The sequence below is a fragment of the Gavia stellata genome, chromosome 6 (genome assembly GCF_030936135.1).
Source record: "Gavia stellata isolate bGavSte3 chromosome 6, bGavSte3.hap2, whole genome shotgun sequence".
In the NCBI taxonomy this organism is placed as follows: Eukaryota; Metazoa; Chordata; class Aves; order Gaviiformes; family Gaviidae; genus Gavia; species Gavia stellata.
Window position 1 is genome coordinate 4,728,309 of NC_082599.1, and position 27,906 is coordinate 4,756,214.

At 39.3% G+C, this 27,906-nt stretch overlaps 1 protein-coding gene across 1 annotated transcript; it reads right to left on the reverse strand.

The window, feature by feature from the left end:
• Nucleotides 1-2,350: 2,350 nt before the first annotated feature.
• GHRHR (growth hormone releasing hormone receptor) lies at nt 2,351-26,430 on the reverse strand. Its single transcript, XM_009806949.2, has 13 exons — nt 26,374-26,430; nt 20,181-20,286; nt 18,922-19,029; nt 17,611-17,711; nt 14,421-14,518; nt 12,532-12,664; nt 11,468-11,621; nt 9,716-9,776; nt 8,907-8,976; nt 7,226-7,317; nt 6,377-6,506; nt 4,799-4,840; nt 2,351-2,473 (listed from the first exon to the last, which is right to left on the reverse strand). Exons 1-13 carry the CDS (start codon nt 26,428-26,430, stop codon nt 2,351-2,353), a joined length of 1,275 nt encoding a protein of 424 aa, XP_009805251.2.
• Nucleotides 26,431-27,906: the final 1,476 nt, after the last annotated feature.

Sequence of the window (27,906 nt, forward strand, 5' to 3'; positions counted from 1 at the left end):
CTAGTTTTTGATAGACCTATTTAGGTGAGAATGCATGCTGCAGATACCTGAAAGCAGCCAAATAATTGTCCGTATTATATATGATACAAAGCAGATGGAAATTATTTGAACAGACAGACAGTATTCTTGATTCAGAGGGATTTGGGGGCAAGCCCTTAATACAGGCTTCTATAAAAGCAGAGAACAAGAGCCCTGAGAAGTCCATGTATTCATGTGCCTTCATATCTGTTACTAACGTGTCTAGTTAATGTCAAAGTCATCATGGCAACAGCATTTCAGCACTGTAGGACTTAATTAGAAGCCAGAAAATCCAATTGATACAGTCAAGACTTACAAGTCTTAATACGACATGTTATATCACTGTTTGAGACACGGAGATAAGAAGATGCCATCACACATTCAGGAATCAGCTGAACCAGACAATGGTTGATCTGTTCAGCAGAAGAAAGAATTTTATGTGGTTTTTATTGCCTCTTATCTTCCAGTTATGGAGCATGATGGTGTTCAGAGTAAATTTGCCACTTCACAGTTAATATACAACAACAGAAATGCGGCAGCTATAGTAAATTTTCTGTTTAAACATGTGTGGGTAGATATGGGTAAAATTTAGACTTCTTACTTGAGTTATTACTCTGGGTTCCTTTCTAGCTGATAGAGACCATGATCTTTTTGAGGCTGAAAAACATCCATCTCCAGGAAAGAAGACTCATTCAACTACCTCGACACTCATGCTTACGGGTTATGCCACTTTTTCACATTAGCTGGATGCTACATAACACTGAAAGCCATGCAAACTCATCTCTCTGTTAGTCTCTTACTTTCAACAGATCACCAACCGTTTGACACATACTTCCATCCAGCTCACCTTGAAACCTTCTGGATAAGGGAAGGAAAGAAATATAAACAATATCTTGGGCCCCACATTGTAATACGTGTTCCAAAGAGTCACTGCAGAGATGGAAATAAACACCTTCCTCCCACTCCTCCCTCAGACTCTTCTCCCACCCTCAGATCTGAATTCAGCCATTGCTGTATTTTTCACAGATGGAAGAAAAAATAAGGACAAAACCTTTTTTAATAGAAAGAGGAAGGCACCTCCTTGTCAGTCAGCTTTTACATAAAAACTAGGTGGCATAACATTCCACTTCTTCAAGTTAGCTGTAATTACCTGGATACAGCAAAGGAAAAAGGAAGGCAAGACTGCTTTTCTCTGTTATCATTTCTGTTGTTTAATCGGACTTGGCAGGTCCCTGCAATGTCCAGAATAGCTGGGTGAAAATGTGTTGGTCTGATAGTCCTCACTGTTTGGTACAGTTTAGCTTTCTTCGCTCCTTTCCAAGCCCTGATGTTCCCATCAAAAAGGTTAATCAATCCATTACTCTACCGGTTACAACAACCATTGGGGGGGAAAAAAAACTAAAACCAAACAAATAAACAAACAAACAAACCCCCTCAAGTACAAACACTGGGAATGCAAGTTAATTTTCAAGCTTCTGAATATTTTACAAAACTGGAGAGCAAAAACAGTCACACATAAGAAAATACTTAGCAGTACTCCTAGCACTCTCCTAGTCCATCTCCCATGGGTCTCATTCTCTTTCTGTGCAAAAGTTTGCTTTTCTTTCTAATTTACTTGAAAGAGCAGTTATTCCTTAATGATTATCTTATAGAGCCTTGTCCTTGCCAACACCTCCACTTTTTGCTACTTGGCTACCAGAAATTTTCTAACCTGTAGCTACTGGAATAACTTCAGAACATGAGAGTGCATTGGTTTTTATTGTGAACTTTGAATCCTTTTGCTTCTAAAGAGACAATACAAAAAGACAATGTAAGATGACTTTGTAGTCATTGTGTTGCAGTTTAACAAGACATTTGGTTTCTTATTTGCATGTCTACTGAATCAAAACAAGGAACAAAGCTTGAGCAAGCTGGATAGACTCCATTTCCCATTGCGTAAGGATGGAATACCAGTTTCCAGAGCTGGTCATCTGTGGTGTCACTGAAGGGTACTACTGGTGTCCACTCCCTAGACACATTATGCTATATGGTTCATCAGAGAAAATGAACAAGAAGTGAATGAAGAAGAGTTGATTTTTGTGTTTTATGTGGTGCAAAAGTATATTAATGAGAGCTTATTTTGATCAGCCAGTCAGTGTTTAATATATCACTGCAATTGTTGTCCTGCAAAAGAAGTCCGATGGGCAAAACTGCTGCAAAAGTAGATCCTCCTCCAATTTGCTCAGTATAAACTGTGATCGTTACATTTGATGGGTCTTTTGGTTTGTTTGTTGTTTGCTTTTTTTCCTAATTGGGCTTTTCTATGTGATGACTCCAGATCCTGAGGGCATCTTTAGCACACAGATGTGGTCATTTTTACTCCAGAACTAGACGGCACAGTCCATCTTGTCCTCCTCCACACTGGCATAAGTCCGTATCTCTTACCATGCCACCTCCGGACAATTTCCGTTTGTACCTCAAAAGGAAAGTAGAATGCTATTTTGTGGTAAAATACTGCTTGAGAGTAGACCGATGGGGAAAAAAGAGAAATGGTGGCTAGAGAAGGGTAAAATTTAGACATCTCAGTCCAAGTTAGTTCCTCTGGGCTCCCTTTCTAGCTGATAGAGAAAAGTAGTATCCTCCAGACAATGTTTCATCTAGCTTGTCTCGGCACGCTCATCTGTCTGCACTGGTGAAAACGTCTAGTGTGGCTACCTCAGAGTTGGCCTCCCATGTTGAAAAGAGTAAATGAACCCCACTCTTCCTTTCAAGAAGTAAGGACATACTTTATGTGAATCTGCCCAGTCCTGTCTTCCTGCTTAATGACTGTGGGCCCAACAACCAAAGTTTATTATTAGAGCTGTCACACAGTTAAATAAATGAAAAAAGTTCCAGTTCCATTTTTAACTTTCCTGGTTTCTATTTCTAGCTGGTGATCCTCAGTCCACCTTCCTTTGCTGAACTGAAATGTCTGTCAGCACTAAGTTACTTTCTCTTATCAAAGTAGTTATACTTTAATATCTTTATGCATAGTCAAGTTACCTCAATCTTCTTCTGAGAAATAAAAGAGGTTGAGGTCTCTAACTCTGGCACTGTAAAACATTTTCTCCACCACTAGAATATTTTCTCAGGTTTTTTTTATATCTTCTCCTATTTTTTTTAACATTCCTTTGAAAATTTATTCCAGTAATGGTCTCACCAACATTGTCTACACAATTAAACACATTCTGTCCACATTGGTTACTTTTCCTCAGTTGTTACGGGCTGTTGTCTCATTTCCATCGGTTTCTAGAAAAGTATAATTTGCAGCAAGTTTCTTAGTCGACACCAATTTGTGACTGAGAAATAATACTGCTTTGCTATTTAAGACCGTGAGGTGAAAGCCATCAGCAATCAGGAGACATTTGCTTTCTGTTGTTGACAACTATGTATACCATGCATTGTCACCTTCACAGAAACGTTCAGTGGGTCCAGACTAGCCACTAAGGCTTGCTTTCACATCTGATTCTCATTAGAAATGTGCCTTCCCAGATGTTTAATAAGAAGGAAATTTCTAAATTGAAGTGTTGTATGTCTGTGTTGTCAAGCTGGATGTAAAGCTATGCTCTACTATCAAAAGAGATTAGGGTTATTAATAGACTAGTGAGCAGGAGTGTTAACTGAGCACAAGCATCATTAGAGCAGTCAACAATTCATAGCCATAAACTCAACAGAAAGGCTAAGAAGTGTTAACGTATTTGAAAACACTTGGTTTAATATTTCATAAATTTCTGAGAAAATGATCAAGTATGGACTGTGGCACACGTAGACACTTACATACTGTTTGCAAGCTTAATCAGCCCTAAACTTTAAACCTGAAAAACGGCGATTTAGTCAATACAGCCCAGGGAGTCTATAGTGGTCAGCTGTCTCTAACACAGACAACCGTACTTGGTCATACCAATATCTCTCTAAGTTTCACTGACTGTGATGATTAGGGGCAGGATTCATCTCCTAAACAGACCTTTGACACTCTAGGGGATGCCCTGGGGGGTAGTACACATGGATCAGGAGGCTCTCCCTTTTTAGTAGCTGCAGGTAGAAACCGGTAGAATCTTAGTATAGTTTGAAAGCGAATCCATGTCATACTCTAGCCATGTCAGCTATCCTGTAGTCAGAAAAGAGGGTGAAATTCCAGGGTATCAACCCATTCTAAAATATGGCGGATAAACTGTTGCCTATATAATTCATTTAAGATGCATCCTTATCACAGAGTCTCGATTATATAAACGGACCTGGCTACTAAGCTAAGTGGAGTAATTCCTGTCTCATTGACAGTAAAATACTGACTTACATATTCTAAATGGAAAAAGAGATTTACGCACATGAAGAAATACTGGGAAGCTTCACGAGCATATTAAAAATACTAGAAAATCATATTTTGGTATGGGACAATCAGCATAAATTTAATTTTTTTCCAATTTAATCGCAGACTTTTAGTAACTGGAGATCTCTTTGCATCACTGCAGCAGCTTGTACTTTCAGGTATGGACTTATCATGGGTTTCCCAAGACCCACTATACTACAAAAATATGCAGAAAGGATAAAAAATGCTTGATGGAATAGCAAAGTAGTAAAAGTTAGTTTCTCCACTAGATGGCTTCATTCCCATGGAGATAATTGAAATTAAATTCATTCATTCCCATGTTAACAGACAATCCTGAGAAACTAAAAGATTTTATTATCTGCTTGTATGAAAGTGATTATTAACTTTATATATCTGCCAGTGAAAGCAATACAGCAAAGGATATAAGTCCCTTACCTCTTGGTTCAGGAAACAGTAGAGAACTGCTACAATAAACCCCTGGAAAAAAAAAGTAAAAAAAAGTTGAGTGTTAGCACAGCTTGAAAAAGCCACTTGCACTATCTGACTTCATGATGGTACTGTGTATGTGAATTAATGAGTATCATTATAAGTTGGAGTATTGTTATAAATTGGAAAATTCCTTATGTATCTCCAATAAAGCTGATCAGCCAGATAATACTACTTACTGGTATTTCACCACAGTAAGTTCAGTAAGGAGATATGAATTCACAAGAACAGATGATATGGCAGCTGAAGTTCGCCCACATTATGCTTAGGAAAGTATGGTCCATTCTACAGGCAAACACACTGTGAGCTAATTCTTTACACAGTGTAAATCAGTAAGGAAACAGACTTCTTAAGGAAATCCATGTATAGAGCTCACACAGCTTTCCAGACCACTTTTGTGTCTTTGCAGTATATCAGATGAGAAAAAATTCCGGCCTACTGAATACTTTTGTTAAGATTCCAAACTGAGATAAACCCATGGAAATCCTAGGAGGTCAATGCACCTATGTGATCAGAGAACAGCTAAACACCTCACCTTTTTATTCAGTTTACTTATTCCTTACATTGTTAATTAACTCAATGAAGGACAGCTCCAAGTACAGAGGGACAGGATTAAGGTGTGCAGGGTATACTGGGCAGGATTGACACAATGGATTAAATCCTCAAGATGACTAAACCAGCACAACTGCTGGATTTTCGGTGATGCTGTGACAAATGATACCGTGCAACCATTCAGAGGGAGATATGCTCCCTTGTGAAGTTTGGTAGGTTTGCCCACAGATGCTTCTTGTAGACTCAGAGGTGCAGCAGAGGGAAAGGGAGGAAAGCAAAGGGCAGCTGGGTGCTGCCTTGCTCATAACTCAACTAGCAAAGCCACCTGGAGGGTATGTCAGAGCAGCCCCAGTAGCTGTTCTAGTTGGTATCAAGATCCTCAAGCTGTCCATACCCTGTGTGTCAATTCAGAGTAGTTGGGGGCATCCAAAGTACACCAAATATTTTGCCTACCCAGGAGGGAAAAGCATGTAGCATTCCTCAGGTCGGTAGTCTGTATGGGGTCAATATGCGCATCAGTCACTATTCTGTGTTTATATGCTTGCCTATCGATTTATTCTTTGCCAAAGAATTTGAAAGGGGGCAGGTTCTACAGCTTTGATTCCCCCTAGGTAATTTAACGTCAGCCCAAATCACTTGACCTTGTCAGTGAAGTCAGGGAAGGTACATGGATTACCAACGGTAGCAAAGAAGGTTTTCCGTGCTTGACTTTGACCAACCATCCAATTTACATGCGCATCTAAAAGATTTGGCCTTGTATTTGCAAAATCTGCAAATACACAGTCTAGCCTACAGCCAGATAGGATATAGGTGACACGTTCAGATACCGTAACTCAAAAAAGAACCATGAACTCTGTGAGGAGACACTAGCTTCAGGACCCAATGATTTTTTGTTCAATACTAGTTGTCATGTGGACACCAGATTAAATTAGAAAATCTACCAATAAGGAACTGAAGCCTCTGCAGTCATTTTACCTGAAAAGATCCAATGCAGAGCTCTAAGTAAAGCCGAACCCCCAGGCTGGTATATTCCGGAAGAAAGTTGAAGACAATATAATGGGTTCCAAATAATGGAATTAGAAGCAGAGTTGACCTTGAGAGCCGTCTGGCACAGGACATGAGAAGAAGTAAGTAATATTATTTTCCTGAGTAAAGACTAATGCATGCAATATGCAATACTGATGAACAGGAGTTAAAGAGAGAATCTAAATATCTACATGCGAAGTTTGTATCTCTTGGGACTACAGTGCTGGGCATAGAGCATAATAAGAAACTACCTGGAAAGAGCTTTCTGATGCTTATTGCCAATACCATGTTCATGGCTCTTCTTATGGTATTTTGACATTCTGTCTTTCTGAACGAGATTGCAGTTCAGGAAAACACAAAGGAGTAGAATATGTTTTGCCCCATCAGAGCCATTGAGAATTTGACATTTATTTATAAGTAAATACAGAGGAAGTAATATGCAGGCTCCCTTTATAGCTCACATACAGCAAAAGGCATCTATAGAGAGTAATTTGTCCTACCGTAAATCAGAGCTCTAATGTGGATTCAATTAATGGTTTCCTAGTCTCTCCATTGATTGTAATTGGAACGTAGACATCTGAACTGATCTGAATACATCATGTTTAGATGGTCACTATTAGGTGAGATGAGTCTCATCCTTTGACTAGTTTCCTTGGGAATGGGATAAAGTTGGGAATGTCTAAATTTTTATGCCAGCCAAACTGAGCCTGTGACACTGGACATGTGCTTCTCATCCTAGAAAAGATAATACAAGTTTTTATGATTAAAATAATTGATCATTTTTATTCCATACACTACCTGTACTGAGAAGAGTTATTGAAGTTGATTTGCCTAGGGTCTAGTTTTTTCAGCAAAATTCTGATGATGTTGATAAATAGGACAAAATTGACCTGTTCACAACATTTTTTTGGAGGGAAAAAAAAAAAAAAAGAAGGTTACTTTTGCATGTAAAACTTTGCAATGAAAATCTGGGTGTTTTGCTTCAGTCATTATGTAATTTGTGCAGCTTCAATGAGACCAGTGTAAGATTACTAATGTCATTCCTGTTGGCAGCATCAAGCATCTCAATAGGTTGCATTCGTTCTTAAAGAAATAGCTGAAGACAAAAACTTAAGAATTTGACTTTTTTTAAGTAAACTATTTGTGTCATAGCTTGTGTGATTCTTTTTATTTTTTGTAGCTCATACTAATTTTGATTCTCTTTTGAGGTGGCTGTTGCATTAGATTCTGGCTAATGTCTTTAGACATTATTAGTAGAATTCATCTGACATAGGTATCTACCATGACATGTCTGCATCTGAGCTGATCACCCTCTTCTCCCTTTATAGTCGATGGAGAGCCAGCCAGTATAGCCAAAAGAGCCTCAGGTGGAGTTGGGGACGAGTCATCTCCTCCAAATGTAGACATCTATTATGATTTGGATGAATCACATACCAAAAGTGCGTATTTCTCTTTGTTGACTGTGAAGAGAACTGAGGAGACTTAGCTCAGCTCCAAAGCTGGCTAGGGTCAATCCTAACTTGCAAGTCAAATTTTCTACAATTCCAATTTGGAGCAGCTTTACCAAAGTCTGTAAAGCTGCTCAATTTTCAACAATCAGAGTTTCTCTCCATACATTTTTGTGTGTCCCTACACAGCAGCTCTTCTTTAGGTGAGGCTGAATGCTTAATTTTGCCTAGGAATGTCTACATTTTACCAGTAAGTCCAATCTCATTTTATTCATCAGTGATGCCTTAAGTACGTTCCAGCAGAAAAATCATCACTGCAGTCCCCTGAATCTCTTGACTTCAAATGTGGATGTCAGAAGAGCACTAGTAGGGGGAAAAATAATGGAGGTAGAAGGAATGTAAGATTTTATTGAAACATGGCAAACTATGACCAGAATTCAACTTGAGATTCTTCATGTACTTTGTTTGCCTGTATATGCCTTATTTGTATGCATCTGTCCTCCAATTAAATTAAGATTTTAATAGATGGCCTTAAGGACATCCATTAGCTGCTTTCTCAAACATTGCTTGGGTTTAATGACATGTGGGAGTAATCATACATGATAATCATTTAAAGCCCATCAGTTTATTCAACAAATGTCAGGCTCGAGCTATTATCATTGTTATCGCTTATGAACAGAATCCTATTGCCCTTGAAATTTTGTATTAACATTTATGGATGATTCTGGACTCTTAGGCTAAAACTTGTGTTTTCAAATATTGTAAGGATGGCTTAAGCTCTCACCTGCCATTAATTTCAACCAAACTGAAAATTCTATGAAATCTTTAATTTCTTTGAAGGATGTTTGCCTGAGGGGAGAAGGGCAGTTCTCTGCCTCTTTTTATTTTGCATTAGATGCAGGCAAGTTTACAGCAGAGATGCTACCATTCTTCTTCCTTATTTCAAACATCGTTTCAGCAAACAGTAACCAGATTTTAATTTAAAAGTATTTTTTCTTCTAATTAATGTTGGCAAACTTAGAATTACCTACCCCAACAGAAATTATAATAGGTCCTTTGATTAGCCACCAGTATGGAGAGCCTTGATTAATATCCCAGCATCTGAGAAAATAACAGTAAGTTTAGAAAAGACGTGTATATAACTGTTACAATTAAGACACTACCTAGGAACGTCAGTGAAAATCTGGAGAGAGATATTTTTGTGGAAGTGCAGGTATAGCGCAAGTATCCAAACATTTAAACTCTGCTTTGAACAAGACATACTCTTTACAGATTATCCTACTCTTTTCAAAAAGAAATCTGATCTCGACGTCTTACGTGACAGCCATGGATGTAACAACTCTGACAAAAGACTTAAGCAGATGATGCCATGACTGATAAAAAATATAGCTTTTTTCTTCAAAGGCACTTATTTAAGACATGAAACTTTTTGCCTGTGTAAAATAGCGAGCACTCCAGGCTTCAGAAATATCAAAAGGTATTTTGTATCAGAAACTCCTAAAATTTTGCTTCCTTACTTTGTCTATCTGATTAGAATATCTTTTTTTCTTGCAGCACAAATAAATATTTCAGGTTCCTGGGAAGGATCCTCTGCACAATTACAATATCATTGCCATAATATACTCTAATGGAGATTGTAATATGCAGTCACTATATCCATAGTGGAATGGAAATGCAGAACTCCACCACAGGCACTAATCTACTTGGTGATGTAGGGAAAGGTGGGTAATATACTGATATTATTTTCCCATGTAATTGAAATTACATAAGCCTTCATCACTATCATTATTTTAAAAATATAAGTCAGGAATCTAGAAAGATGTAGAAAACAATGACTTACGCTGTGTCTTCAAAGTAGAATTTTGCTAATATCCATACAAGAGTGAAAAGTGTTGGAAAACCTGTTAGTTAAACAAAAACTGTGGTTGTCTAATTTCATCAATTAATCCAAATCTCATGCACTGCAACTCTGCTGTGGTGATACAGATCACTCATTTTCAGAACTGGAATTACCCTTTGTGGCCTGTTCATGTAACAGGAATTACTTTAGACTCATGGTATAAACCTAAAAAGAAATCTCCTAAAACCCATGATGGAACAAAACAAGTGAAGGCATTGACCGTTTGGTGATCATGCATCACTGTGGAGATATAAAGGGACACACTTTGCACATGGTATAGTTCTGCCACAGAGGACTGAACTTGCAGCCTCTTACTAACATGAACACAAATCACATGTGTGATCTCACCCAAAGTTAGCACTTGCATGCAGATAGCACATTAAAACCCAGTTTTATTTAGTAAGTGTGCTTTTTGCATGGCAAAATAGTGGGGAATAGAATTTAGCAAACCTTAAAATAACAGTAATTCTCCCACTTTACAAACACAGAATGTGTTGTAGCCTACTTTACACCTTCTTAAAAAGGCACTTGAAGTCTCCCTAAAACACAAAAAGTGATTCAGTCTGCTTAGTTGTCAGGCCTACCTTAACCTTTGGTGGCAACATGCATGGACTGCCTTCCTGAACTGACCAAAAATTCCCCTGGGCAAGTGCATTCACCTGCCGTATATCCTCAGGAGGGAGTTCTCTGCTTTTTCCTTTACACAACAGCTTTATGTGGGAAACCACTTAATTTCTGATTTCTAAGTAAGTTACCACAAAGGTCTGAACAATTGGATTTATTGCAGACTACAAGAAAAAGGAGTGAGAATGTTGCTGTCTCATGCCTCCACTGTTATTTAGTGGATAGAGTTCCTTTATTCACACAATTGCCCAATGTAAAAGATGGGCTATAGCAATACCAGGACTACAAAAATGCCTGCTATGCCTCCAGATGGACCCATTCTCAGAAGAAGACTATGTAAATATATTCACAGAATCACAGTATCGTTAAGGTTGGAAAAGACCTATAAGATCATCAAGTCCAACCATCACCCCAACACCACCATGCCCACTAAACTATGTTCCACAATGCCACGACCACATGTTCCTTGAACACCTCCAGTAAAGGTGACTCCACCACCTCCCTGGGCGGCTTATTCCAGTGCTTCACCACTCTCCCAGTAAAGAAATTTTTCCTAATATCCAGCCTAAACCTCCCCTGGTGCAACTTGAGACCATTTCCTCTTGTCCTATCACTTGTCACTTGGGAGATGAGACCAACACCCACCTCTCTGCAACCCCCTTTCAGGTAATTGTAGAGAGCGATAAGGTCTCCCCTCAGCCTCTTCTTCTCCAGGCTGAAATTCTTGCATGAACTGAAGCAAGGTACACCTAACTTAGGTGATTGGGATAGCTCCTTAGAGGAATCTGTGTTTTCAGTGAGGAGAAAAAGGTTAAGTGGACTGGATCTCTCTCTGTAGATTCCCAAATGTACTTAATTTTCCACTTCTTTCATAGGGACTTTAATGCCTTATTTAAAACACTTGATTGCTCCTCACTAGTATGCATGTAAAAATAAAATCAAAGCAATGCCCAAGTTGGGCACTTCAGTTAGGCAGACTAGATTCCACATCCAGTATCTTTAATGGCATAGATAAAGTCTTTTGTAACATCTTGCCTTCTATTAATTTCATGCAAAAGCCTTACTTACCCCAGCCAAAGAGAACAAGCCACCAAAAATATCTTCTTCCATGAGAAAGAGATGAGAGTAGCAGACAGTTTAGGTAAAGAGCCTCTACTAGCAGCCACATGAAATTTGTCATCATGAAGTAGTGACAGAAAACAACTGAGATCTTGCATTCAGTCTAGGGAACAAGAAAGTCGTACTTTTGGCATTACTTGTGCGTACACACGTTTCATTTGCAGAGGTGGTTAGGCATCTATAATTCTGGCCAAGATCTATGAAGCAGATCTCACAATTACATGCATATTTAAAGGGAAAGCTTCAAATGCAGTATGGCTTTCTGAATAGTAAGGCTTTAACCATCATAATAGCTTGGAATCTCCACTGTATTTTGGCTTATACCTCTATGCTTGAAATACAGCTTGGGGTCCCAAGCATGCGATTTCTTCCACAAATGCATTGCCTTCAGTGTAGCTTATAAAAGTAGAGTCAAATGCTCCATAGCCCTTGAACAAAAGTATGTTCAAGGACCCATCACGTTTCACTTTCCTGCTTAGGGTCAGTTTTACATTTCTGTGTCGCCATGAGCAATGCAGAAGAATCATCCGTTAAATCTCTGTTTGAAAACCATTCCCATGTTGCCAATACTTGTGGCTGGACCAAAGCTAAGTTGATTGCCTAGTACCTTGCGTGCCTTGTGGTTTACAATTCAGAGCTTCCAGTCAGAACATGAAGTCCAACATATCCAGAAAAAACATCTTTTAGAAGTTGTGTTATGAGCTACTCCAAGATCCTCAATTTTAGACCTCAGATTACAGAAGCATAACAGTGTAATGATACTACTTTTTTCTATGGCAAAATCTATATCCGATTTAGAGTACTACAGGAACACAAATTGATGCATTCAGAACATAGAAGTTCTGAGGTGCACGCTTATGGAAGTAAAACGTACTGAATAAAAGAATTACATATTTTTCACTACCAGGTTAGAAGGAAAAATTTAAGCGGTAAAAAAGAGCAAAAGTGAAACCGTATATAGATAGTATGCAAAAACATCAAGTACCATAGTAGCCTGCTTTTCATGTGCTTACCGTAGACAAGCTGCAATGATCAATGTCTTCCTCTTGGAAAAGGACAGCATCCTTAATGAAAATGGCAATAGCTTTTAAGATAAAAGTAAAAAAGAGCTGTACATGGATATAATTTCTGGGACAGCGAAGTCTCCTGGAAGAAAAGAAGAAATGTCCTTCTGAGGTAATGAACTGACTGGTACTGACAGTAATTCAAATACGCAATAAGTCCTTGTTTCATCTCAGGTACTTCCAGGTGCATACAGAAAGAATACTTTTATCCATACAGCTCTCTCTGCAGACAGGCAGAGATAGAAGCCTTCCTCATGTAAAGCAATTCACCCACAGTCAGCATCTTAATCTCCTTCCTTGTTAGGTCATACCCTGGTGAGGTTTCTGGTCTGTGAAATTCCAGGAATCTCAGTTTTAGTTTGTGTTCAGTACACCTGAGCCAGGCTTTTGGATGGCATTATTTTTGGGCCAAGAGAAAGCTGCATTTGAGGAATGATCTTTACTGCTACAATTCTGACTGTGGCTAACCCACTCCCAAGACCAAGCATGCAGAGATATCCTAGACTAACTAGACAGTTTTCTCAATGAACAAGGTAATGATTACTTAACAAGATTTTCTATACAGCAAAATGCTGTGGGCGAGTAAAACTGTGTTAAATCCCTGTGCAGACAGCCTTATCCAGAATTAAAGAATTCTTCCTTAATTTACCAAAGTTACTCTTATGAATTAACCAAATGCAGATAATTGCTTTAAAACAATTTGGCACATCTGCTTTAAATTCTCAGTTCAGTTAATTCAGATTGATTTTTTTTTGACTGTTATTAAATGCAGACTTTACTTTTGGAGGAGTTATACGAATTCAACTTTATGTTTTCATTTGGAGCTGAAGACTTTAGCTAATTAGCAAAGAGCCCCATTAGAAGCTGAATTCCATCCAGATCCAGTAATCTCAGGGTAACCTAATCTTAAAGCTCACTTAGAGCGTGCAGAATTTTATTACTGAACTCAAATGCCAACCCCATTGTTAACTATAACTTTTTCCTCCCTATTGCTAAGTCTCTCTATATCCATTGTTTCTTTCTTTCCCCTATTTGGGCTGGTTTGTTTTCCTGAGGTCAGAATGGATGTCAATAAACATATCTGTTGACTCCCAGACATGAGCTAGGAACCAGAGGTCAAGAAACTTTCCCCAGAGAAACCTGATTCTCACAGCATAATAATAAAACTCTTTTTTGTCCTCCAGAAATACAAGAAATAAACAAAGATTAATAAAATAAATCCTACACAGCAGCAAACATCAATTCTATGTTAAATGAGAAAATAAACAATCAGTTCTACTCTAGATACTCTAAATTATACCTGAAAATGCCTAATGACTGGATAGTTCAGTAGGAAAGAAATCTTACCAAACGTAGCCACATTTGGAGCCTAACTTTCAAAACATGTCTTTAGTTGTAAATGTTTCAATAGTAATATATACAGTGCCACAGGAACATTGACTCAGAATCGAGTTCTTTGTGTATATTCTTCTTATTAATATGAAATTCACTGAAGCCATAAAAGGCAAGCACACATAGCTTATAAAAAATTATCTTCATTCCAGCTAAAGCAAGCAAATTTATCTATTGGTTATTTAGGATCAAAATGAGTTGCTGACTTTTACCAATAGAAGTCAGGGTTTATTTCCCAGTTCTGATTACTCTTACATCTGGCTCACTCTGATCACTTTTCATTTCTATCCTCAATTTAATATTATTAAACCAATATGGCCAAAATTTTTATTTTTATTCTTCTGGATTTCAATCTATACTACTTTGTTATATCTAATATTGTCTCATACAGTCTAAGATACTAAGAACTGTTAAAAGAATCGAGGTGAGAGGATAACTTTACATACCTGAATGCAATAAGAACTGTCACTGCAATAATGAGTGAGGTGATAGATACACTGTATCCTACAGTGTAGATGATCTTTATAGTAGAAAAGTAGGATTGCTATAAAAGAAGATAATTATTTGTCACATAAATTGCAGCCAAATGACAGCTGTTTTCCTGATTCTGGCAGTTTTGCCTTGTTTGGTGTTTCCAATCTGTTCACATCCCTGACTGCCTTTTTTTCCCCCTTTTAATCCCACAGCAAAATTCAACTGAAATCACTCATTATGTTTCTTTTGTGAAGACCGATTCCATAGCTATATGGATACAGCCCAGTTTGATAAAGAAACAGGTACTGATGACGATGGTTTCCAGCTCATTCATAAACCCATAAAAAACTAAGCCAGTCTTCCACAAAGGCATTGTAAAAACTCTTATGTATTTTTATAAGCACTACTTTTTATACTGTGTTTTTTCCACAGCAATAGTAGGACAATCCTGCTGGCAGCTGGCTGCGTGATGAATACAGAATTCTGTCAGCCTTTCCTTATGTTTCTCCACTTGCCTTCGCTCTGCTTCCTTACTTACAATTTTGCCAACTATACTTCTTGTCCATTTTTCTTGTGTTGCTGGGTCTTTTTCCTGGGGTTGTTTTTTTTTCCTCTTTCTTCTTGCTTCCAAACTCAATTGTTACTCAGTCAGAATGTCAATCAAAACCCATTTCAATTTAAATGGCACTTCTATCAGACATGATCTCTGAGTGAGGATAAGCTGACTTCAGCTATCACACATGAAATCAGCAAACAGAATGAATGAGCTCTAGGCTACATATCTTTCCCCTCACTCTAACATGGTCTGTCTCTTGGATCCCATTTCAATGTTTTTGTATCCTAAAATCTACACAGCTATGCAATGTGTTGCTGCAGTTCACTGTGGAGATGGGTAGATATTTATTTTGAGCCTTAAGTATTACTTAAGGCATTATAAGGCTGATATTGGGTAGGATTTAGTTAATTTATTTCAGGTGCTTAAAAATTAGCTGCCTAAGTACAAGCAGCTGAGTCTTTAGTAAAATGAGCAGTGTGAGAGCATGGCCCCAGGACTGTGCTGTTTAATTGTTAACACAATCCTGTTTCTTCTTATTCTGCTTCTTTTCTAGTTAATGAAGGGAAACAAGCACCCCCAGAAGTTAATTCAACTCGTAAGATGAGCTCTTATCACTTTCTGTCAGCAAGAAAATGGCTCTACCACTACACCTGCCTTAACAAGCACAGGTCGATAGGTCTGGTTTAGCAGAGCGAAACCTTTGGTGCTAGGGACCCTACATCCATGTTGTGTGCATTTCTGACTAGCCATAGTCTAATCCCATGGGCTGAACTTTTATTATTGGTCAGAGCACACTGGGTGCACCCTGCATTTGGCTTCCAGGTTAGTTTCATCCGTAGGAAGCCAGATCATCCTTTCTGAGAACATCCCTCAGTGTAAATGCAGTAAGTGGGGATAACCAAGAGATTTCCTTGGAAAGTTCACACCTGACCCTGACCAGAGCACTAATGTAGATCCCCCATGTAGTTATTAGCTTAGACTTACGCAATAATTTTTTGAGATTGATGAAGTTAAATGATGTGGAAACCATGCATAGTGGCCTTTTCTGTCTGCTGGATGGACTGTGATTGCCCACGTACCTGATTATGCACGGTTCCAGCCAGAGCTCAGAGAAGTCCCTCAGAGCTACAAAGCTAGCCGGTAAGTCTGGAAGGCACTGCTCCGTAATAAACATATCAAAGCTGTGCTAGGCTGATCTTTGTTGGCAACCTCCCCTTACAAATCAGAGATGGAAAGCACAGAAAATAATCAAATCCTTAAGAAGATAAACCTACAACTATGGAGTTTACCTTGAGGTAAAATGTGGGTTACTACTAAAAAAATCCGTAGACTCATTCAAGATTGTTTTTATGCCAGAAATGTAAGGAAGCAATAAAAGAAGGAAAGAAAGAGTTGCACCGCAGTGCATTTATTTATGGACAGCAGCAGGTACTGTTGCTTAGAGGCTGGAAAGGAAGTTTGAGTTAAACAGCGTGATAGCAGTCAATACAAAATCAGCGGGAAAACAAGAGAAATCTCCCCATGATGATGTAAGGTAAATTCTCTCCAGAAAGTTGAATTGACATATCAACTACAGTATAAATGTTATTTTTATTCTCTCTATAGTGGGCAAAAAAGGATAGTATTCACCTAATTTGTACAAATAAAGAAAAAAGTGCAGTGTATTGTACAGAGGAAGGATAGAGATCTAGAGTTAAACTAGACAATTAATTTTTAATCACTTAAAGTGGTTTCTACCTCCTTTCTATCAGTTTTAACTTAGTGGAGATTTCTTCAGATTCTTTCCACTGAGTTACTCCTCATTTTCTCCACAGTAGCTAATAAGACAGAAAAACCTGATCACAAAAGAGACTTTATGTAAAAAAATAATTTTCGGGGTTGTGATATTTTTCATTAAAATATGATATAGTATTTTGGCTTGCTTCTTTTCTCTGAAAGAGGAGTTACAGGAAGGTAAACACATCTATACAATATATTTGTAGCCTTATTAGTTAGAGAGAAAGCACTATTTTTTTCCCTGTACAGATAAACTCTAAATATCACCAATTGTGCAAATCTTACTGAAGCAATGTGTCAAATCCTGATCTGCATTACAGAGATGTAGATTTTGAATCACTTTTTACTTTTATTTCCTTGTTGAATTAGAAATTTTATGCTAGGCAGGATGAGAAACCAGAAACCTCTCCTGTCCTTTGATATTGCTGAGTTTGGAATAGTGGTGTTATGACAGCGAATTTGCTGTGCTGATGCTGTGATGCCACAAAATCATCTTGCTGACTCATATTATTGAAATGTCTTAATTCATATTCTATGAACATTTTGTGATATATCTCTAGCTGTTATATCTGTGAGCAAGTTCAACAGAACTGCATGACTGTATGGAATTTGCAGCTGGCTTTATTTTTATTACACTGTTATACCTGAATAATGAAACATCCTTAGTAATTCTCCAAAATAATTGACTAGAGTAAAATTTGAATTGCATTCCATACTTGGTAAGAAATTTTAGCTTCAGCTGAGTTTCCCTCCCCAGTGGTCTTCAGGAATAGGAAGGAATCCTATAACGTCAGCACATCACTCACATGTATTTATCTAATTAAACTTACTTCTTCAAGCGGAATCTCATCTTCTACTGGACAAGCAATGTGGTAGGGAGGGAATGGGTCAGACCAGCCTTTCTTTGTGCAGTTCCTTTTTACTACCCCAGCTGAAACAGAAACGCTTATTTTTTCCAATGAAGAGACACATAACATGGAAAATAAAAAACAGGAGAAGATCTCTTGCTAGTACGAAAAGTTATACCAGGAGGAGAGGATCATCTCCATTAGCATCTCACAAAGTTGATAGGATCTTTTGCATGTGTATATTCAATTAGTCAGATACTTTTCACTTTATCTGGAGACAAACAATGGGAAGAAGTGAGAGAACCGAGATGACAGAGGTAGAGGCAGGACGGAGTAAGGAAGAAATCATATCAGGGACAAGGAAGTCCATTGAAAAAGACTGGGAAGAACTGCTCCATCAGACTTCTGCCTCGTTCAGCACTCACCCCTCTAATGTATCCCTTCTCACTCCCACCTTCCTTGGGGCTTACTCTTCCTTTGCAGATCAGAGGCTGGAATAAGCAGTTTGTTCTATGAGGACAGCATTTTTCCATAGAAAGATTTATGAGTCAGATGAAGGATAAGTAAAAGAATCCCAGGGCAGGAAATGAATTTGCACAGATGAAAGGGATCTTTCTTATCCCTCCTTTATAACCAGCATGTGTTGGGTGAGGCAGAGGTTGGGTTTTGCAGTTTCTTTTTCTTGTGGAACTGCCAGATCTAGGTCTTTCCTGGAAGATCGTTTCCTCCTTATGGGCTTGCAGTTTGTTCCTAGCCATATTCACCCAGCGTAAGCAATCACAAGGGCAGTAGTTTGTACAGTCTTGTATTTGACCCAACACATATGCTACTTCAATGACAAAATTCTGCTTTGTATCTCCAAACTTGGTCTTAAAGAACAATCACATTATTCATGCCTCTGCCTTTCATTTCATCCCACACTAATCGGAGCACAAATCACATAAAGTCCCATGCTTGAGTTCTGACCTAGGCAACCCCATATGAGCTCTAGAAAACTCATGCAAAAAGCTGATCCCAAAGCCTATGGAAACCAGTGGAAATCACTCTATTGATTTCAGTGTTCTTTGGCTCAGGGCCTCATCACAGGCTTTGGGATTATATCCAGTTATGGATAATGCTTAAAATATGAGAAGAACCGCTAAGCTCCCTCAGATCCTACTGGAATCTTCACAGTAATGTTCTGATCCAACTAGAGAGCAGGAACTTGCAATGTTCTGTCTTCACCCCCCATTTTTAGAAATGCTTTTGCCAGGCATGCAACACAACGATAGGAGTACCATGATAACACATCACCTGGCTCCTTCATGAAGTGAAAGAGGATGTTTGGGCATGGTAAGGCAAGAGTGTCTCCAGCATCTGCCTCTGGCCAGCACAGTAATTTGTCCCAAGTTCTCTTGCAATCTGAGACAGAAAGTGAAGTACAGTTTTAAGCATAATTGCCACACCTCTAATGCTGTGTTCAGTTTTGGGCCCCTCACTACAAGAAGGACATTGAGGTGCTGGAGCGTGTCCAGAGAAGGGCGATGAAGCTGGTGAGGGGTCTGGAGCACAAGTCTGATGAGGAGCAGCTGAGGGAACTGGGGTTGTTCAGTCTGGAGAAGAGGAGGCTGAGGGGAGACCTTATCACTCTCTACAATTACCTGAAAGGGGGTTGCAGAGAGGTGGGTGTTGGTCTCTTCTCCCAAGTGACGACTGACAGAACAAGAGGAAATGGCCTCAAGTTGTGCCAGGGGAGGTTTAGACTCGATATTAGGAAAAATTTCTTTACTGAGAGAGTGGTGAGACACTGGGACAGGCTGCCCAGGGAAGCGGTGGAGTCACCATCCCGGGATGTGATCAAGGAAGGTGTGGACGAGGCATTGTGGGACATGGTTTAATGGGCATGGTGGTGTTTGTTGGTTGATGGTTGGACTTGATGATCTTACAGGTCTTTTCCAACCTTAGTGATTCTGTGATTCTGTGAATTATATTTGCTCAACATAAAAAATAATAAAAAAACCTTTTTAAGCTTTGACCCTCCACCCTTTACATAAAAATATATAAAAATACAAGCTATAAAAATAGTTTAGCCCAAATTTTTATTCTACAGTGAGAAATAAACACCTCCAGAGGACTATTTAATCTCCTTTAGTTAGACCCCCGGTGTTAGACTGGGATGGGTTTTCAGACATAATGCAATGAATTAAAACATATTGTGGCAATGGGAGGGAAAGTGATGCTGGAAGACCAGATTACAGTACTCAAGGGGTTACCCTTTTTTTAAAGATCAGCACACCCTCACATAGCAAGAATGATGCCGTGATAGCATCCAGCTGGGGAAGGAATAAGACAAGAACACAAGGATTCACTCAGAAAGATTGACTATCCCTATTTGAATGTGAAAAAAAAAGTTAAAAAAAAGAATTGAAAGGAATGGGAGTAGATGGAAGAAGAGCTGACCAGACAACAGGGATGCGGAACAATAAGTAAAATACTCAAATATGCACACTGGCAGCATGGATGTGTCCTGACTCGCTTCTCTGTCACTCTTTTCGTCCTTCACACATGGATACCTGGTGGCGTTGCATTCCCATGCTTTTCTGAGTCCTCCAGACATTCAACCTCCTTTTTCTTCAGCTCTGTCATAAAATCACATTCTGGGTGGACGTTCCCAGCAACCTACAGGGAGAGGAGTTTCGGCTGGTTAGTAAGAGGTTCGGTAGGATCTCATGAGCCATTAAGTCCAGACCTGTTTTTGCAAATAACGAGGCTGTGTTAAGGACATAGAGCACTAGCTTAGCGTTTAGCAGTCAAAGGGTGCCACTGTCTCTGTACAAATCGCAATGCTTTCAGCAGATGAACCCAGCTGAGCTCTGTCAAAGGCAGTTTTGCTGTGCTACTTTACCTCAGAGCAAATCCTTAGGCAGTATAGCTGTTGGAGGATGACAGCTACAGCTCTGTACTGGAAAGTTTTCTCTGAGAAAGAGAAAGATTTCTCTGGCTATGTTCATAATGAAAGACCTCTTTGCTGGGGCCCGGGTTTGAGTGCAGGACTCATTTGCACCCTGACTTCAGTCCTTGTTAAATCTGAGCCTAGGGAGACAGAGAGCACTTAGACAGGCTCCTTTTCTTAACAGTGAAGGGCCCAGCAGTGCAGGGAGTGCTGCAGAGCCCACCTGCTCCTCAGCATAGACATGCCCCTGACGACCTCCAAAGAAACTACATCTTGAAACTACATACAATTACAGCAAAATTGTCTTCCGAATAAGCTCTTCACTCCAAAAAGAATGTATCTGTTCTCTCCCTGCTGCCACCTGCCTTTCTTTGGAAAACAGAAAAAGGCAAAACTCCTTTCTTTGGAAAAAAACCCTGCACCAAAGCATTTGTTGGTTTGGTATGCTGGTATAAAGAAAAAAATTGGCACCCAGTGTTTTAACAGCAGGAATCTTTTAGTTGCTTTAGTCCTTATTTAGACTCGTGCTTACGTGGACACCACAAGAGAATTAGAAGGGATCCAGAGTACCTTGGCCACCGAAGGACACAGACTGCAGCAGGCTGTTACACACCACGACTGCTGTGGGTGTACCCACTGTGCAGAAGTACACACGTCTATTTTTCACGAAGAAAGCAGTATGTGCCTTGTCCAACTGTAGCTATTGTCCCCAGGCCTAGAAGGCCAGTTGTCATCAGAAACACTCTCATCTTAGCTCTACGCCCTGGCCACTGGTGTGAGTGTGCTCTGTATGTTTGAATATAGATAAAAAGACACAGATACACAAAACAGAAAATAAACTCAGGATGAGAGTTGCATGGTGAACAGGTGGCTGGCATATGGCTCAGTTTTGTTCCAACCAGGGAAGATTAATATTCAGGGAATTTGGAAAACATATAGCTGGCTTTCAGTTCATTCAGAGGGCAGACCATATCCATTGCAACAAGCTGGTGTTTCCCCTCCGTGTTAACGTCCATATCTCATGTTGCTCTGCAGAGCATTTGAACTGCATGAATGCATGAACTGCACGTTAGTTGAACTAACAACTTGAGGCTCTCAGGCTGACGGAGAATACTGGATTAATTGCACAGCCTTTGCTCTTCTGGGGTTTGGACCCTGGCAGTTGAAAATGGCATGTATCCACATATATCCCCTTCAAGGAGATAGTCTGCTTCCCATTTACTGCACTTTTAGGAGGATGTGGTTTTCCTGCCAAACTAACAGATAGCAATGCCATGGATCAGTTTAAGGCACCAAGGAAAAGGAGAGCCCCATAGTCAAGGCTGAATGAAGTTTGGTGTATGTGAGAGGAAGGTAACTATGAATGGATGGAGCAGAAACCAGCCATGGCCTTAGCCCCAGGAGGTGGGGATCTGATGTGTAGGATGCCTCAGTGATGTCAGCCCCGATCAGTAAAAACAGGCAGTCTAGAGAGCCCCTCAAGTCCACTTCACTGAGATATGCAATGGCAGACAGGATGACAGAAAATTGTCATCATTGCTCACTTGATATCTCGTCTCATGCCAACATATATTCTTCCCCCCTAATACTCACCCTGGACAATGAAAGTCATGTATGCTGAAAAGCATCATGTACAGCAGCTATTGCAAAAAGTAGCTTTTATTAGTCAGTAGAGAAAACAGTCAACCCATTTACTGAAAAACTATTTTACAACATTCTCTTGGTTCAGTGAACTGTGCCCAGAAAAACCTCAGTAGGCAGGAAATGTACCCATTTGCATGGTCCTAAATTATTTCTCCTGGCAAAAAAATGACTAGATTTTGCCTGTGAAAACTCTCTTTGCTCATTGCAATGTTCATGGAGAGAACAAAGCTTGTTTGGCTTATTCACCAGTCCAGGAAACCTTTTTTTTCTTTTTCTTTCTAAGTCTCCATTTTACCACATGCATCTCAAATAAAAAGGTGAGGCTGATCAAGTGCCAGGTATTTAAATTATTACCTCTTCCTTCAAGAAGACCTGACTTTAAAAGAGATGCTCTCATAGTTTATATTCAAGTCAGCGCTAACCACTGCTTCAATAAACACTGAGTGCAAGATCTGCTATGACAGAAACTCAGGTAAAATAAACTAAAAAGATTTATTCCGCTCCTAGGCTTCTTCCAGATCTATTCATCCCCTGTCACAGACAGAGTGAGAGTGCACTTCACTCGCAAGAGAGAAGCAACCATATATTTTATTGATATACAATTGTGAGTTAACAAAGTTTAATGGTAAATGTGACAGTGGTTTAACAAGATTCAATGACAAGGTACACTTGATTATTTACTGCATAGAGGACAGAGTCAGACAAAACTGTCAGGGAGACCCTCCCGTTGAGTTGTGAGGTTCAGATAGGACCCATTTGCGTTCTAAACTCCTTCTCAGAGAGGATTCTAGGTGTGGCTGGATCCAGACTTAGTCCCAGACTTGGTCAACGGTTTATGTCTAAAGGATTATATATGCACAATCAATCCTTTATATCACTTAGTTTAGATTACAAAGTTTAGCATGCTGTTAGTCACTTACCAAGAATCTGTTGTGGCAAGGAATCTCTCAAACTTGAGGAGTAACCTTGAGATCCCCCTAGAGCATTTGACCACATCTAGCAGACCCTTATACTTTCCAAACAGCTCTGAATACTGTTACCAAACAAAGTGTAGAATCAGGCTCCAAACTACTCTGAAAACATCTATAGACTTACATGTTTAATTTCATTTTCTACCTCCTTCCCTTCTGCCCAATTCTGGAAGTACCAAATAATGGGATAGAGGTATGAGCCATTCTTTAAGACAAGAATAAATGTCTGTGTACATGATTCATCTCCTTTTGGTGTCTACATTTACAGAAACATCATTATCTGATCTAGTCATCTTAGGTTCCTTTCACAAGGATAACAGAGAAGCTAGCATTTTTGTGCATAAATCAGTTGAATTGTTTTATACGTTTACTTCTGGATGGAATGAGCTATGGTTGAGACTCAATTCACTAGGATTCCCCTGACTGTTAAATCCATGGTTACTTTCCTAATTTGGGCTTCAGCACTGAGTTAGATGTATACCACTTATTACAGCTACTGACATTATGCAGGCTTGTGCACAGATCATTACAACAGAGCTACTTTGCCTGGTAGCTCAGCTGATAAGACAAGTGTTTCTTTTTTGTAGGATGCCTAAAGAAATGAAGCTCCATAAAATCTTTTAGTTTGCTACTTTGGTAATTCACTTGTCTTAGGATCAGCCTATTAGTGGGCCCTGGTTTTCCAATAGCTTTGCATTCCCAGAGCATCCATAACAATTCACTAAGGCAGAACAAATTGGACAGCAAACTCACTGGGCACTAGATACTTTTAAAGGACTTTGACACGTGGAAGTCAGCTACATGTTTGTGATGCTTCCGCTACCCTGAGACAAAATAAATTAATAATGGCTTAACTCCAGACGGAGTTACTGTCAGGGTCCTGAGGGGCCTCTGTGGCCCTGCTCAGCTTGCCCTGGGGCCTCCCTCTACTCTGCCCATGGGCGCAGGACCCATTTTCAGCTCAATCTCTGCCCCAACAATGCTGTAGGATGGTGGTTGCAAACTCTACCACAGCCCTGCCCTGCCCAGCCATGGGCCCCGCTGATGTCTCAGCCTGGCTTCAGCCCATCCTTGTCCCTGTGGCCCTGTCTGATCAACCTGGGCTATGTCTGACCCCGAGTCCCCTCACTGGGCCTGATCCTGACCCTGACAGGCTGATATGTCCCCCAGTCTACCCTGCCCCTTCACTGGAGGTGGTGGGATGGACTCTGGCTGGCAAGGTCCTGCCCTGCCGCTCAGGTTATCACTCGTAGAATAAATATAGCTTAGAAAAAGTATGACTGCTTTTCTCATGGTGTTATTTGCACCCCATTTGGAGTTAAGATAAGGAAAGAGGTATTTCCCCAATATTCTTTTTAGAAGGGAAAAAATTATAGGAATTGTGCAACAGGAGCCAAAACAGAAAATCTTTTTGAGAGGACCATAGTTAATATTTCAGGTTGTCCTCCTAAATAACTTTATACAAAAATCTTCTAGCTGATGAGGAAAAATAAACTACAAATTAAATAAACACAGATATGTTCCAAATAGAATATGAATTTGCAGTTGCTATAACCATCAGTTAATATCTTAAATGGAGCTGTGAGTTAGCACAACCACTGAAAATCAAGCAAATCTTTACCCTTGTCAGAGTGCCGCTGCTGAAAATCTTGTTAATGTGATAAAAATAAAAAAAGACTACAACAAAAGAAAACCCTCTTCCAGATCAGGGTCTAAAGAGGGACATGAAATGCACACATAAGAAAATAAACTTTTCTTTTTTAATTATTCTCAGTGTTTTCATAACACCATGCAAAATTTGCTGCTTGAGTGATGCTTTTCCTCTGTTTTCTCTCATATACATCAGAATGGATCAACATTTGCATTCTTTTCACATTACAGTAGACACCATACAAGCAAGGACAGCAAAAAGATCTCAGTGTATGGAAGCTGAGAGTCAACCTCTTAAGCATTTAAAACCTCTCCAAAAAGTTGAGTTCAGCTCTTCCAGGGAAAGCAAATTATCAAGTCACCCCAACAATGAAAACAGATGGCTGATTTTCCACCATTTTCTAATCAAATAAGAGCTGTTTACCTATCCTCTATTATAATAAAATACGCAGCACACGCTAGGAGATTTTTATTATACACTTACACATAAACTTGGTTTTGATCAGTGCAAAATCGTATTATAACCAATCCAACTCTATAGAAGAAAGTGCTGTTTCTCTTGGGTGAATGAGACAGATTCTTAATGAGACCTTCAGTAATATTTTTAACTATTAACACTGGATCCTGATATTCCACTTATGAGCGATCATACTTATCTGCTCCCACTACAGGGAAGCAGAGTTTGTCACATAGATGATACAAAGAAAACCGTAGCTTCACATCAGTAAAAAGTCCTTTCAGTCATTTCACAGGGTTTTATTTCTCTTCACCCACAAAACCCAAGCTGCTGGGCCACCCCTCATGAAATGCTCCTTGAGAGAAGAGATTCCCAGGGAAGAGGAAAGGATATAGCAGAAGGATCACAAAAGGAAGATGCTGAAAATGTAATTACTCTTAAAAGCAAAGAAAACATCCTTCCCCCACTTTTCACAAACCTTTCCTGATATCTGTGTGATCCTGAGTGCTGGTTTACTAATCATTGTCCAAAGCAAAATATCAGCAAGACCACTAGACTTTTTAATGCATTTGGATATTTCTAATTCTGCCATAAGCATCCCTGCTGGTTTGACTCATTTATGTTACCTGTAGCATCTCAGCTGCTCACATATTAAATAACATTAATGCTACCAACAAGGCAGATGAAATTGTAACTAATAAGACTGTCTAATCTGAAATGTAAGAAAACTCTATCAAAATTCAACTCCTCTGATGTAACAGCTCTCCTTCAGTTTCTTCTTCTTTGTCACTGTCTTTTAAAGCCTACATACAAAAAAAGGGGTTCTGCCAATTATGTTGTTTCTCCTTAGTGAGTGTGTGGTAAGAAAGCAGTGAAATACATTGATATATAGATCCTACAACTTGTGTCCCTTCTGCCACTGTTCACACTTTTCATAGCGTCTTGCCTTGTTTAACTGGAATCCAAAGCAAATAAACAGAAAAGAGACTCATGCGAAAAGTAAAGCTGTATCTGACCATCTGCTCCAAGAAGAAAATAAACAATTATTAAAAAACAATGAAATAAAAGCTTTTTTTCATGCAATTACTTACAAGCACTGCCACACTCAGCGTGTACAGAGCACAGTGGTATAAAGCACTAGAGATCATGTTCCAAAGCCGGAGTCAGACTTCACTTCATTAGCCTTTCTTAGCATCTTTCACCTGCTTTTTGACTTCCCTTTCTCCCACCAGTTGCTGATTTGAAGCATTTATCTTTTTTCACAGAAGTGACGTAACAGAACAGTGAGTGGGAAATAAATATTAACAACTCTCTAAGGTGTATTTAACCTGCTTTCCACCTTTTTGACTTTCCTGTGTGCTCAAAGACTGGACTGGATGAATTGAGTGATTGATCCCAAGATTATGGGAATCCTGCCCCTCCTGGCAAGACCCCTGTTTCTTTCTTTGTAACACAAAATGATTTTAGGACTGATGGACAGATCTAAAAGTTGTATTAATCCTGTATTAAAGCAACATGGCTGGCATAAGAGAAACCCTCTCCTAACAGCTAATGTTAATGTCAATTTATTCTAATAAAACACATTTCATAGTGTGGCTTCAGTGTACCTGTGTGTGGGTGTGTTTGTATGGACTATAATGACCATGGTACTATATTTTAAAATACAGGATCAAAAACTACTCACAAGCATGTGAACACAAATTCTGATGGGTACCTTTTGGACATTGATTTGAAGGCAAAATTCACAAGGGATTCTTCTCACTTTGCTTCAGACTTCTGAAAGTTCAGTGTCTACATCTGAACTAGTCATCTTCTCTATTCAAAGTATAGATATATGTACACTCAGCTCATTCATCTCATCCTAAGCTTTAAGACAGGCTAGATGTAGATGAATCCCAGTCCGGAAATACCCAGTCTCGCTCCGAACTAAACGTCTAATGTCTAGATGTCATAAGGTCAGCTGTACTCCAGCCATGCTGCATGTATATGAAAGCTTGTCTATCAATTTTATATCAACTTATACTATCTTGAAGGACTTCAAATTCTGTATCAACATTAAGCAAATCTTAACATTGCAAAATCAGAGACACAAGATACGAAATATCTTTAAAATATTGTTCTCCACTCCTCTATTCTCATATCATGCCGTTCCTCAAAATCAATTCTTAATCCCAGCTCCCATCTTCCCACAATGGTCCATCCTACAACCCTGTTTTCACCTCTGACACCGCTTTTTGTCAGTCTTCCCCAGTCATCTTTCTGCAGTTATATCAAATGATCTCTTACTGCTTATCTACAGAGGTCGGGTAGGGGAATGCTGATACCTTGGAAAGCAACCTCCCAGCTCCTAGAGCCGCCACAGCTACGAGGAACTAAAGCTGTACATATGCAGGACTTGACTACATTTGGAAACATCTATGGGGATAAAGTCTTCAGGGCTTGGTTGTAGGTTGGATCTGCGAGGGAACTGAGTATGTGCAATGCAAGAAAGTGTCTTTGGAGAGCTGAAGTCAGCAAGCTTTCCTTTCAGTGTTAGCGTAAGGATTTATTTCTTTTTTCCTCAAAGCCTTATACCTTCCCTAAATTAGGCAAGCTTTCATAGGGCTGTCTAAACCAAAATTAGA

Bases quoted from the DNA above. Each gene is read 5' to 3' on its own strand.
- GHRHR (XM_009806949.2), bottom strand. From the start codon at position 26,430: ATGATCTCTAGTGCTTTATACCACTGTGCTCTGTACACGCTGAGTGTG. The intron at 19,030-20,180 runs GTATCCATGTGT...TTTCTGTCTCAG, and splicing joins TGGGAATGCAACGCCACCAG to ATTGCAAGAGAACTTGGGAC. The intron at 6,507-7,225 runs GTAGTGTATGGA...GTCCTGTGCCAG, and splicing joins AATAACTCTTCTCAGTACAG to ACGGCTCTCAAGGTCAACTC.